This window comes from Callionymus lyra, chromosome 14 (assembly GCF_982586985.1).
Source record: "Callionymus lyra chromosome 14, fCalLyr1.hap1.1, whole genome shotgun sequence".
Taxonomy (NCBI): domain Eukaryota; kingdom Metazoa; phylum Chordata; class Actinopteri; order Syngnathiformes; family Callionymidae; genus Callionymus; species Callionymus lyra.
The window spans coordinates 14,174,268-14,189,508 of record NC_141831.1 but is presented as its reverse complement, the minus strand read 5'-3'; the positions used below and the strand labels follow the sequence as shown (position 1 = coordinate 14,189,508).

General features: G+C 36.0%; 1 protein-coding gene across 1 annotated transcript in view; it reads left to right on the top strand.

Annotated features, from left to right (window-relative positions):
- Positions 1-14,219, top strand: part of LOC148066070 (fibroblast growth factor 11-like) — a 56,991-nt gene extending 42,772 nt beyond the window's left edge. The window contains exons 5-6 of the mRNA XM_087806661.1: positions 12,721-12,919; positions 13,896-14,219. Of these exons, the coding sequence (XP_087662787.1) occupies positions 12,721-12,919; positions 13,896-14,032 (336 nt within the window). The 3' untranslated portion in view covers positions 14,033-14,219. The remainder of the gene's footprint in view (positions 1-12,720; positions 12,920-13,895) is intronic.
- The last annotated feature ends 1,022 nt before the right edge of the window (positions 14,220-15,241 follow it).

Here is a 15,241-nt window from a genome sequence, read left to right as displayed (position 1 = left end):
GATGTTTGTACATATTTTGGTTTCAAAACAAATGAAAGCAGTTACTACTTCGTCAAGAGTCATGTGGTCTGTGAATTCTTCAACAAGTACTTGACAATACTACAAATATAAACTTGTTCCTATAGTATCACAATATTTCGTTTCAGTACCACTTTTCATGATAGATGTCATATCGTCAAATTCTCACAAATACAAACTCCTAAATTACTATTCCTACCGTTAGATATCACAATTTTTTTCACAATACTTTTTGGTTGTTGTATACATTTTCAGAGCATGTTCATTTTTGTGTTGCAATTAAACTTCTGGCCAATAGATGGCAGAAATTAATTAGTCCTGTGCAGCTAAAGGAACAATGAAATCCTGCAAGATCCCGGCGATGACTGAGCAAGAGAGGATACAGTCGACTCCAGCAGCTTTTAAAGCTGATGTTTATATATATTTTGGTTTCAAAACAAATGAAAGCAGTTACGACTTTGTCAAGAGTCATGTGGTCTGTAAGTTCTGCAACACCAGAGTCAAGTACTCAACAATACTACAAAAATATCCTTGTTACTACAGTATCACAATATATCGCAATAGTACCAGTTTTTTTTGATAGATGTCAAATCGCCAAATTCTCACAAATAAAAACACAAATTACTAGTTCTACCCTTAAATATCACAATTTTTTTCACAATACTTTTGGGTTGTTGTATACATTTTCAGCGTATGTTCATTTTTTTGTTGCAATTAAACTTCTGGCCTATAGATGGCAGCAATTAATTAGTCCTGTGTAGCTAAAAGAAGAATAAAATCCTGCAAGATGACTGAGCACGAGAGGATACAGTCGACTCCAGCACCTTTCAAAGCTGATGTTAAGATATATTTTGGTTTCGAAACAAATGAAAGCAGTTACGACCTTGTCAAGAGTCATGTGGTCTGTAAATTATTCAACACCAGAGACAAGTACTCGACAATACTAAAAATATAAACTCATTCCTACAGTATCCCAATGTTTCGTATCGGTACCACTTTTTATGATAGATGTCAAATTGCCAATTTCTCACAAATACAAACTCCTAAATTACTATTCCTACTGTAAAATATCGCAATTCTTTTCGCAATACTTTATGGTTGTTGTATACATTTTCAGCGTATGTTCATTTTTTGTTGCAATTAAACTCCTGGCCTATAGATGGCAGAAATGAATTAGTCCTGTGCAGTTAAAGGAACAATGAAATCCTGCAAGATCCCGGCGATGACTGAGCACGAGAGGATACAGTCGACTCCAGCAGCTTTTAAAGCTGATGTTTAGATATATTTTGGTTTCAAAACAAATGAAAGCAGTTACGACTTTGTCAAGAGTCATGTCGTCTGTAAATTCTGCAACACCAGAGTCAAGTACTCGACAATACTACAAAAATATCCTTGTTACTACAGTATCACAATATATCGCAATAGTACCAGTTTTTCTTGATAGATGTCAAATCGCCAAATTCTCACAAATAAAAACACAAATTACTAGTTCTACCCTTAAATATCACCATTTTTTTCACAATACTTTTTGGTTGTGGCATACATTTTCAGCGCATGTTCATTTTTGTGTTGCAATTAAACTTCTGGCCAATAGATGGCAGCAATTAATTAGTCCTGTATAGCTAAAGGAACAATAAAATCCTGCAAGATGACTGAGCACGAGAGGATACAGTCGACTCCAGCACCTTTCAAAGCTGATGTTAAGATATATTTTGGTTTCAAAACAAATGAAAGCAGTTACGACCTTGTCAAGAGTCATGTGGTCTGTAAATTATTCAACACCAGAGACTCGACAGTACTCGACAATACTACAAATATAAACTCATTCCTACAGTATCCCAATGTTTCGTATCGGTACCACTTTTTATGATAGATGTCAAATTGCCAATTTCTCACAAATACAAACTCCTAAATTACTATTCCTACTGTAAAATATCGCAATTCTTTTCGCAATACTTTATGGTTGTTGTATACATTTTCAGCGTATGTTCATTTTTTGTTGCAATTAAACTCCTGGCCTATAGATGGCAGAAATGAATTAGTCCTGTGCAGCTAAAGGAACAATGAAATCCTGCAAGATCCCGGCGATGACTGAGCAAGAGAGGATACAGTCGACTCCAGCAGCTTTTAAAGCTGATGTTTAGATATATTTTGGTTTCAAAACAAATGAAAGCAGTTACGACTTTGTCAAGAGTCATGTCGTCTGTAAATTCTGCAACACCAGAGTCAAGTACTCGACAATACTACAAAAATATCCTTGTTACTACAGTATCACAATATATCGCAATAGTACCAGTTTTTTTTGATAGATGTCAAATCGCCAAATTCTCACAAATAAAAACACAAATTACTAGTTCTACCCTTAAATATCACCATTTTTTTCACAATACTTTTTGGTTGTGGCATACATTTTCAGCGCATGTTCATTTTTGTGTTGCAATTAAACTTCTGGCCAATAGATGGCAGCAATTAATTAGTCCTGTATAGCTAAAGGAACAATAAAATCCTGCAAGATGACTGAGCACGAGAGGATACAGTCGACTCCAGCACCTTTCAAAGCTGATGTTAAGATATATTTTGGTTTCAAAACAAATGAAAGCAGTTACGACCTTGTCAAGAGTCATGTGGTCTGTAAATTATTCAACACCAGAGACAAGTACTCGACAATACTACAAATATAAACTCATTCCTACAGTATCCCAATGTTTCATATCGCTACCACTTTTTATGATAGATGTCAAATTGCCAATTTCTCACAAATACAAACTCCTAAATTACTATTCCTACCGTTAAATATCGCAATTTTTTTCACAATACTTTTTGGTTGTTGTATACATTTTCAGAGCATGTTCATTTTTGTGTTGCAATTAAACTTCTGGCCAATAGATGGCAGAAATTAATTAGTCCTGTGCAGCTAAAGGAACAATGAAATCCTGCAAGATCCCGGCGATGACTGAGCACGAGAAGATACAGTCTACTTCAGCACCTTTTAAAGCTGATGTTTATATATATTCTGGTTTCAAAACAAATGAAAGCAGTTATTACTTCGTCAAGAGTCATGTCGTCTGTAAATTCTGCAACACCAGAGTCAAGTACTCGACAATACTACAAAAATATCCTTGTTACTACAGTATCACAATATATCGCAATAGTACCGGTTTTTCTTGATAGATGTCAAATCGCCAAATTCTCACAAATAAAAACACGAATTACTAGTTCTACCCTTAAATATCACCATTTCTTTCACAATACTTTTGGGTTGTTGCAAACTTTTTCAGTGCATGTTCATTTTTGTGTTGCAATTAAACTTCTGGCCAATAGATGGCAGCAATTAATTAGTCCTGTGCAGCTAAAGGAACAATGAAATCCTGCAAGATGACTGAGCACGAGAGGATACAGTCGACTCAAGTACCCTTTAAAGCTGATGTTAAGATATATTTTGGTTTTAAAACAAATGAAACCAGTTACGACTTCGTCAAGAGTCATGTGCTCTGTAAATTATTCAACACCAGAGACAAGTACTCGACAATACTACAAATATAAACTCATTCCTACAGTATCCCAATGTTTCGTATCGGTACCACTTTTTATGATAGATGTCAAATTGCCAATTTCTCACAAATACAAACTCCTAAATTACTATTCCTACTGTAAAATATCGCAATTCTTTTCGCAATACTTTATGGTTGTTGTATACATTTTCAGCGTATGTTCATTTTTTGTTGCAATTAAACTCCTGGCCTATAGATGGCAGAAATGAATTAGTCCTGTGCAGCTAAAGGAACAATGAAATCCTGCAAGATCCCGGCGATGACTGAGCACGAGAGGATACAGTCGACTCCAGCAGCTTTTAAAGCTGATGTTTAGATATATTTTGGTTTCAAAACAAATGAAAGCAGTTACGACTTTGTCAAGAGTCATGTGGTCTGTAAATTATTCAACACCAGAGTCAAGTACTCGACAATACTACAAATATATCCTTGTTATTACAGTATCACAATTTATCGCATTAGCACCAGGTTTTCTTAATAGATGTCAAATCGCCAAATTCTCACAAATAAAAACACAAATTACTAGTTCTACCCTTAAATATCACCATTTTTTTCACAATACTTTTGGGTTGTTGCAAACTTTTTCAGTGCATGTTCATTTTTGTGTTGCAATTAAACTTCTGGCCAATAGATGGCAGCAATTAATTAGTCCTGTGCAGCTAAAGGAACAATGAAATTATGCAAGATGACTGAGCACGAGAGGATACAGTCGACTCCAGTACCCTTTAAAGCTGATGTTAAGATATATTTTGGTTTCAAAACAAATGAAAGCAGTTACGACCTTGTCAAGAGTCATGTGGTCTGTAAATTATTCAACACCAGAGACTCGACAGTACTCGACAATACTACAAATATAAACTCATTCCTACAGTATCCCAATGTTTCGTATCGGTACCACTTTTTATGATAGATGTCAAATTGCCAATTTCTCACAAATACAAACTCCTAAATTACTATTCCTACTGTAAAATATCGCAATTCTTTTCACAATACTTTATGGTTGTTGTATACATTTTCAGCTTATGTTCATTTTTTTTTGCAATTAAACTACTGGCCTATAGATGGCAGAAATGAATTAGTCCTGTGCAGCTAAAGGAACAATGAAATCCTGCAAGATCCCGGCGATGACTGAGCACGAGAGGATACAGTCGACTCCAGCACCCTTTAAAGCTGATGTTAGGTTATATTTTTGTTTCAAAACAAATGAAAGCAGTTACGACTTCGTCAAGAGTCATGTGCTCTGTAAATTCTGCAACACCAGATTCAAGTACTTGGACAATACTACAAATATATCCTTGTTCCTACAGTATATCATCTCGTTGTCCCTGTATTGTGAAACTTGTCGTCTCGCCACAGTCTCGCCAATACACAACACTAACTATTAGTCTTGCATTGCCCTTATTTTGGTGGGAAGTGCAGCTTGTGTGGATGGTGGCACGGGGAGTTAAGCTTCCTGAAGCAGTTGGAATAGATGTAATCAGACAAGAGGGGGGAGGGGGGGTGCACAGGCATGTGGATGCAATGCCGCTCTGCATCATAAAGAGGTTCTTCCCCATCTTGGGGATTCTCAGCACGAATGCTACATATCGCTCTGCTTATCTGATTCCATTTAAATTCATTTTGGCCTGGGACACGCAGGAACAGAGTCTTTCCAGGTCCGTCAATGAAGAGAGCGAGAGTCGGCGCACCGGCCAGTCCGTGACATTTACATAGAACTACTCCCCAGTCGCCCTTCAGAATCGTGGACCCCTTATTTTTCCGCTACAATATTAAACACACTCCAGAATAATTCATGGGGGCAGGTGGATGTGGCGCTCGAAACCCAGGGTGGTCTGCTCTGTTTGGATCCGGGGGCAACTTCCTGGTCTGGTTTCCCACCTGAGAATTAGATCCAGCTGCGGCACAGGAGATGGAGGACGTGTGTGGAGGACGGGGGGCTTGTTTTTCGTTTGAATGTTATTTTTGTGTAAGAATTGTATCTTATTTTTTAAAACTATGTTTTTACTGGGGTCTTAACCCTGCGGGCCTACATTTTATTTTATTTTTTTATTAGTACAGACTGAGCAACATTCTCACTACCATCACATCAAATATTATAAACTATATTGCTTTACATACATAGTTGCTTGGAACAAATAACCAACATAAAAAAATGAAAAAAAAATGTCACAAGCCAATCAAAAAAACATTTTAAAAAAAATTAAAAAAAATGATCAAAGTCATGAAGAAAAACGATTTATTTCAATGTCATCTTGTCCTTCACGTCTTTTTACGTAATATTTGTACTTTTGAAATAATCCTACACTTCGACTCATAAGAAGTTTTTGTTTTGCATAAATTATACAATTTTACAATTTTCAACTACATTCAAACAATTTAACTTCAATCATTTAATTTCAACTGTATTAAAAAAAATAAAAAATCAACCATAGTCAAAGATTTTCAAACTATAATTAAAAAATGTTAAACTATAATTAAACAATTTCTAAATGAAATCAAATTATTTTAACGCAATAATCATTTCAATCCTTAATCTAAATATATATATATATATATATATATACATATTATTAAAATAAATGTAATCCCTAATCAAACAATTAAATGTCAATCAAACTATTTTTTACTATTATAAAAAAAAAAAAATTCATCAAACCATTTTCAATTATCATTATGAAATAATTGTTATTTTTTATCAAACAATTTTCACCTAGGAACAAAAATCTAACAATTTATGTATGTAATCAAATCATTTTAAAGCTATAATCAAATAATCTTAACATTTATTAAATTATTTTCAACTGCAAAGAAATAATTGTAATGCTTAACCCTAACTGTAAATCAAACAATACAACTGTAATCAAGCTATTTTCAATATATACGTTCACCATATTGATCTGATTGTATCTGTAGCAGTTTGTAAAGCAGGAACGACGACAGAACCGTTGCACTGATTTCTGGACGAAGGATAATTAAAGGATGACTTGAGAGTGTGGTTGTCACTGGTGTCACTTCAGAGGTTGAGCTGAAGGGTGTTATGGCTGAGTGATGTGTTTGCTCTGCGGAGGGACAGGAGTGTCAAATCATGAGCTGCGTCTGTTCCTGTTTCAGACCAAGAGGGGATCGTTTTCATTTTCCTCCTCGCCTTATACGGGACGTTACACTAGTGGCAGTTATCGTTCGATGAAACCTTACTTTTATTTCATTATCTTTGGAACTCCAATGTGTATTGGCAAGATCTGGGGATACAATACGTAACACGATACAGGGGCAACGATACAATATATTGTGATACTTTAGTAACAAGAATATATTTGTAGTATTGTCGAGTATTTCACTCTGGTATTGAATTTACAGACCACATGACTATTGATGTAGCCGTAACTGCTTTTATTTGTTTTTAAACCACCATATGTCCAAAAATCAGCTTTAAAAGCTGCTGGAGTCGACTGTATCCTCTCGTCCTCAGTCATCTTGTAACATTTATTTCTTCCTTTACCCCAGAGGATGTAATATATATTGCGATATATTATGATACTGTAGAAACAAGGATATATTTGTAGTATTGTGGAGGATTTCACCCTGGTGTTGCAGAATTTACAGGAGACATGACTTTTGATGAAGTCGTAACTGCTTTTATTTGTTTTGAAACCAAAATATGTCCAAACATCAGCTTTAAAAGGTGCTGGAGTCGACTGTATCCTCTCATGCTCAGTCATCGCCGGGATCTTGCAAGATTTTATTGTTCCTTTGGCTGCGGAGGACTAATTCACTGCTGCCATATAGTGGCAAGAAATTTAATTGCAAATATTCCCAAATGTCTGTGTTGCATGTTAATTGTAAATAAATACATATAATTGCTTTATTTGATATACACTTTATATTAAAATATATATAACCATAACATAACTATGACAAATCTAAAATATGACTAGAAAGCCAAAAATAAATAAATAAAATAAAAATGAATACAGTGCTGTTGAATATTGGTCCAGTATCATTAGAAAATACATTGCAATATATCGGTGTATCCTCTCATCCTCAGTCATCTAGCAATATTTAATACTTCCTTTACCCACAATCACAATATATGGCAATATATATTACATCGCATAAATATTGCCATATATTGTGATACTGTAGTAACAAGAATATATTATAATAATATGTACTATTTTCGAGTACTTCACTCTGGTGTTGCAGAATTTACAGACCACATGACGAAGCTCTTGAAAAACAAATTATGTCCAATCATCAGCTTTAAAAGCTGCAGCAGTCGACTGTATCCTCTCATCCTCAGTCATCACCGGGCTGTTGTTCCAATATCTCTGTAGGAGATAATGACTGCAGCCATTTTGCGGGTTGAAGTTTAAATTGCAACACAAAAATGAACAAACACAGTGAATACATGTTCATTTTAAATAAAATAAAATAAAATGAAACAAATTAAAGAATGTACACAAACTTTCTTGTAACATAAACCATCAAATAACTATGATAAAAATAAAATATGATTTAAAAGCCAAAAAAAATGAAACTAGATAACATGATGTCGAACATAGATGCAGCATCTTGAAAAAAAACAATGGTGTAAAGGCAGGGTTTCAGTATCTTCTTACAACCTTATTTGGAATATTTTAAGCCTCTAAAAGTCGTCTTGTCCTCCTTGAAACCTTGGTCACACTCGTCCTTCCTTTAGAGTGTCAAGATGTTTCACCGTCCGACCGTCAGCCCTGGACAGTGCGACATTTCTCTCAGGACGAGTGGATCCAATAGTGTCTGTAGCTCCAGAGTTTGGGGGGAAAAAACTGCCCGAATGTAACGTGAATAACAATATTTGACATTTCTCATTATTTGTCTGAGAGTCTGTGCGGCCCCTCGCTCGGGGGCACAATTGGCGGCAGCCATGCAGAACTCGGCGACACTCAAACAAAAGTATGTTAACACTCTAAATGTGAACGAAATCAAGAACGATTGTGACATCCTTGAGTGTTACACCAAGAGATTGTTGGACAGTTTTATTTGACTGGTCAGTCGCCGGGTGCAAGATGCACATGTTCTACAAAAGAACAAGCTAAAAAAGTTTTAAAAAATAAGGAATTTATTGACTTGCTCTCTATATTTATTCTACTCCAGGGGCAGGCAATTTGATTTCCCTATGGGTCACATTACATACTTTAGGGGCCGTCAAGTCAAAAGAAAGAGAGAAAAAAGGAGTTCATAACGAAGCTAAATTAGCTAAAATGTTTATTATTATTAATTTTCCAATAAATATTTCTTTAATTGACTTCAAAATTATTTTGGGGGGAAAATATTTAGAAAAAGAAAAAATTAAAAGGGAAAAAAACAAAAAAAACATGTTATGGTGTTGTTCTATGTTGAAATTAATAATATTTTAATTACTCTTGAGGGCCATTATAATTACAGTGAAATGGGCCCCATGTGGCCCACTGTAAATTCTGCAACACCAGAGTTAAGTACTCGAAAATACCACAATTATACCCTTGTTCCTACTGTATTTCAATATATCGCAATATATATTACGTCCTCCGGGGTAAAGGAAGAATTAAATGTTACAAGATGACTGAGGACAAGAGGATACAGTCGACTCCAGCGGCTTAAAGCTGATGTTTTTACATATTTTGGTTTCAAAACAAATAAAATAACTTTGTAAAGAGTTATGTGCTCTGCCAAGATAGAATTACAAACTCCTTGCTCAAATAAATAATTTTAATTGCTCAAAAATAAGCTTGAAGACTACGGACCCCCATAAAAATTACGTCCAATTTTGATGAAATATAAACCAAATGTATTACTTGCATACAGTGAAGGATAATATAAGCTTCCTTTGTCAATTATAAGGGGGTTTGAAGTGGGGCAGGAGATCCCACCGAAAATTGAAATACATCCAATTTGTATTGAAATGAATACGATATCTATTACAGGTTTTACAGACGGTATATATACCCCGGGTCCCCTAGAAGTTATCTCATGTTTTTCTGGCTTCCCTTTTTGTCCCGGGCACTTCCCTCCTCTCGCAGTTAATAATGAATGAAGGTGATCATTTATCGACCCCATCCTCTTTGTGTGAGCTCAGTGGAAACACCAGGCCACTCTCACAAAATAGCTCAGTGATGCGTTTGTCACCTTTTTTTAATTAGAGTTTTTTCTATATAGCGTTAGAATTTGTGTCCCCTGAAAAAACATTCAGCTGTTATTATGAGCCTGGATTACTAAGAACATGTTTGAAAATAGTTAATAAAAGTCCAACTTATTGTATAAGGTAAGTAAGTAAGTAATATTTATTTATATAGCGCTTTACTGATAAATGCAACTTTAATAAATTATTATATTATATGATAATTATGATACGCATTACGATACAGTGGTAACAATAATTAAATATAATTATATATATATATATATATATATATATATATAAAATGATATATATTGATACTGTAGGAAGTACTTTAGTACTGTCCGAGTACTTAACCGTTGCAGACTTGTATTGCTTTTACATCAGCTTTAAAAGCTGCTGGAGTCGACTGTATCCTCTCGTACTCCTCATTGTTCCTCTGGTTGCGGAGGATGTAATGACTGCTGCCATCTAGCGGCCGGAAGTTCAACTGCAACAAAGAAATTAACAAACACCTTTCATGTTTTGTTTTTTTTTAATATATATATTTTACACACATGTTATTGAAATATTACCCATAATAATAAAATGTATGAAAGCCAGAAATATTTGTCTTATTATTTTATTTTTTCTAACATTTTTTGAATTTCTGTTGAAAATTAATACAGTATCTTTAAACAAAATATCGTGATTTATCAGTGGATCGATATTTTCTCCCACCCTTAACCTTGAAGGTCATTTAACTTACCAACTAGCGTTGGATTTGTAACGTAAAAGAAAGAAGATGATCTTTGACAGGTGTCTCAGAGCGTGTCTAGGATCTTTATTAACGGGTTTAAAAAAAAAAAGAATTTAAAAAAAAGTGTTCCTCAGGACCTCCTGTGTCCTCATAGAGTCTCCGTGAAATTCCTATAGTCAGCTATTTCTGCCCCGCTGCCCCGACTTAATCAATCCAGTAGATTGGCTTCTCTCTCTGACAGGAGAAGGACCCTGTCGAGACCCTGATAGAGGCTAAGAGAGATGTATATGTGTCGCTATTGCTTAATATCAGCAGCAGACATTATGCAGGGTTCAGTTGTCCTTATGTTGGGAACAGAAGAGAAGTGGCAGCCCTTCTAAATCATGGCCGTTTACTAGTGACTCCATGGATGGATTAAAGCCAAGTTGGGATGAATTGATCTGCAACGTTCATTCAAATTTAGACATTAATATCAAGTTGTCAGTTGCCTTTGTTACAACAAATAATTGTGCTTTTTTTCTGGGACAAAAAAAAAAAGTCTGCTCTGAAACTTCCACGATAAGCCTCATTGATGCCAGCAAGAATCCCATAAACAACATTGTTTAAACAAATGTGTGTTTTGACTGATTTTGAATGAAGGAGCTCCAAATTACTGAAACTGCAAAACACTTATTTTTGAAAAGTATTTAGTTTTGGATTTTTTGATAAACTTATTTAGCAGCCGTTGAATTGTAATGTCGTTCAATCTTTGAAGAAAAAATCGATGAAAAATGGTGATGATCTTTTATAAGTGTCAAATACTACGTCTTTTTACCACTCCTGCAGTTAATACAAAACTCTCTAGTAGAAGAACTCGCATTTCCCCAATTCTTAAAACTCTTCACTGGCTGCCAGTTTCTTTCAGGATCAATTTTTAAAATTCTGGTTCTTACTTTCAGATCTATTCATGGTCAGGCTCCTCCTTACATCAGTGATCTGATCCAGCCTTACACCCCAGCTCGGGCTCTGAGGTCTGTGGATCAGAATCTACTGATGGTTCCTGAACACACTTCCAGATCAGAGGAGAGAAATCCTTCCAGACTGTTGCTTCTAAGCTTTAGAACGATCTTCCTCTCTCTCTGTGTTTGATGATCTACTGACTCCTTCAAGAAACATCTTAAGACCTTTTTATTTGTGCAGGCTTTTCTCCGAATTTCTGGAACTTTTGTGTTTGTCTTATGTGTCTTGGCCTTTTAAAGTATATGTTTTAACTGTATATTGTTTTTGATTGTTCAAGCACTTTGTGATTATGGTCTAGATAGGCGCTTTACAAATAACCATTACTTACCACTTAAAAAACACACATACAATACATTTACAATAATTTATTTTGCACTTAGATGAACCTGGCCCAGGGGCCACATGTGACCCTTTCACTGCATTTATGTGGACCTCAAGAAATCCAAGAAAAGCTCAGATCATGTAGAGATACAAAAAAATGTATTTTATTATTCATTTACTAGTTGAGCTCTTATAGGGCTTTTGTTTTTGGTCTTTTGTCCTTCATTTTTGTGAGTATTTATCACCTGTCAAAAAGATTTAAGTGAAAAAAAATGAAAGAACTTACAATGAACAAGTATGGTACTCAGCTTGATGTATCAGATTTTAATACATTTCAGGGGTTTCTCTCCTTTTGTTTTAGTGTTCCCAGAAAATTAAGACTTTTTGCTCCTTTATTTTTTTGCTTGGCGGCCCCTCACAACAGCCACTGTATAAAATGTGGCCCCTGAGGAAATTACATTTCCCACAAATGTCTGAGATTATACAATGAAACTTCACAGCAAGAATATAAGGCAAAGGAAAAAGAAATAATGTAGCTTTTGTTGTTCATTTGTTGGGGGGCTAAATAGTGCCTCTCTTTAATTCAATTAAATGTAAGCAAATATTTATATTGCAAGTATATTCTCCCCTTAGAGATCGTGATAAACATAGCACACACGAAAGGGAAATTGCTTCTCATATGGTTCACATTCGGGTTTCACTCCCACTGGGCCACGATGTGCATACTTTCACCAAGCAGAGGTCGAGATGTCTTCATTCTTCGCCTCAGGATACACTCTCCTCATTATTAAACGTCACTGTTGCATCCATGTAATTACTATTTAAGTATTTGCGTCCATGTTGCAGAGTTCACGTTCAAAGACAAGCTGTGTTTGCACACAAATTATTTAAATATGCTAATATAAAAGTCACCTCTGATCCTTGTTCTTTTTTTTTTTTTTTCCTCGTTTCAGGAGAATTTTACACCAGAATGCCGGTTCAAGGAGAGTGTGTTCGAGAACTATTACGTCACATATTCCTCCATGCTCTACCGCCAGACCCAGTCCGGCCGGTCCTGGTACATCGGGATCAACCGTGACGGCCAGGTTATGAAGGGTAACCGGGTGAAGAAAACCAAAGGAGCTGCACACTTTTTACCTAAAGTTATTGAAGGTTTGAATCCAATTATACTTTCTATGAAACCTGCTATAATTAATTTTACAGTGAATATCAGGAGATTGAACAGATTGGCTTCTGACTCCCCCTACCGTTTTTCTTTGTTACTGCAGAAAATGTTGGTAAAGGTTACATATCAAAGACCATTATTAAAATAAGAGTTCAACTGTTTAAATTGTAACCAATTATCGCAGAAAATCTGAAATAAAATGTTACATTAAAGAAGTTCCATGTTCCAAAATTATTATTATCATTATTGTTGTTGTATTGTATTATTATTAGTTTCTTACATTGATCATGCCAACACTTGCGTTGATATTATAAAGACACATGTTTGTCTGGAACTAGAACCCAATGAGAATAGTACGATGTAAACCAATTTACATTCATATTTATGCTATTGTAACATTTTAAATATATATTTATACAATATTAATACGTAGAAAACTTACCGAAAATGTCCTACGCTCTGTACAATAACATTTGTACTGAAACAAAAGTTAACACTCTGAAACAAAAATAATTTTACAATATACTTTTAGTATATGTATACCCCAAAGGGGTTTATCTGAAATCCTGCTGGAAATTAGACCATTACATCTCCTGCATTCATTCTTCCAAGAAAACTAGAGTCCAAAACAGTCTTTCAAAGCATTTGATTTTCTCTTTAAAACTACTTCAAAGTACAGTGCTATTGGGTTGGCGAGGCCTCATGATACAACAGAGCAGTTAATGCTGTATCATGAAAGTACTTAAAAATCTTTGGCTTTGATCTCTACTTACTCAATTAAAACCTGGCATTATTTTCAAACCTAAAATGCCATTTAGTGGACTTTTAAAATTAAAACACGGTGTCATGATACAGTGTCCTCCCTACACAGCTGTTTCATGAGGCCTCATAAACCAATCAACAGTTTACTCTTTTCAGTATTTTCACCGATCATTTATGACAATCCTTTTTCTTTGTTTCCAGTTGCGATGTACAAGGAGCCTTCGCTTCACGAGCTCACAAGCGAACCCGTGAGTCCGCCTCGGAAGACGGTAAAGACGTCGGACTCGCCGTCCTTAAAGCATAGACCGAAAGATGCCCCTAAAGCAGACGCCTCATAGCACAGGATATTGAGGGTGGGACGCTGGTCGGAAGGACGACCGTTTCGGAACCAGGGAACTCATTGCTCACCAGACCGTGACCGAGGATGGCTTTTGCGGCTCTGACGGTGCACCAGAAGACGGGCTGCAGTATATACACGATCAGCAGACCCGCAAGATGAAAAGAGGAGTCCCCCCCTCAAGAGGAAAAAACAGCCCAGGACTGCAGCTCCAACTACCACCTCCTCCCTTGCTCCGTCGCCCCCTTATGATTTCTTGATGCAGTCTCCTTCATGTCTCCATCAGACTCAGGCTACTTTCTCCCACAGACAACGTCGTCGTTTCTCCACCCAACGTCCCCCAATTTGTACAGTTTTTTTTTTTTCCTCAAATAAATGCAAGTCTAGCAGTGACCCTAAGGCGCACCGACGGGTGGCCTCTTGAGCCCTGAAGTAAGTGACGCCGTGGTTTCCCACCCACCATCTGTTATCCGGCGCTGCTAATCACCAAGGTCAGCTAAAGCTCACAGGAAGATGAAACGGCTCAAAGAGTGAAGACATCAGCTGGAATCCGGGGTCCGGGTCAGAGCCACGTGGCCTCCAAAGATTGGTTCCGGGCAGGGGTACGAAATAAGACTCTTAAGCCGACTTTTTTTTTGTTAAATTGTTTTGGCGCTTTGGTTTACGATGGTGCACACTAGGGGTGTCAACGGTTACAAATCATAGCAGTTTTGACATATTTTTGAGCGCTTTGTTCCTCATAAAATCCCTTCAAGGTCAGTGAGTACAATCAGAATTAGTACGAAAGAATTATAAGCTACACTGTCAATTTACTTTCTGGGAAATTTGAGGATTTTAAGTGTGCCTTATATATTTAAAAAAATACGGTAAATTAAATAATTCCATTTATCATGTTGGCTGGAATGAGGCTCTGACAGGAGACTATTATTAGCGATATCTAAATACTAGTACATACTACTGATGGACTGATGACGCTTCATCTCATCATTTTTAAACTACTGACCTCTAAACAATATGACACTGCTTCATGAAGCTTCATCAGCCCATCACTAGTACATACTAGTACAACAATTTTATGCATACATTATGCCGGGTTGAAGTCTTCAAGAATTACCAAATAAATATAGTGTGGCTTCATTATATTACTCTGTCAATTATTATGAAGCCTCACAAAGTAATACTACGATTAATCTCGGGGTAATACTAGGGA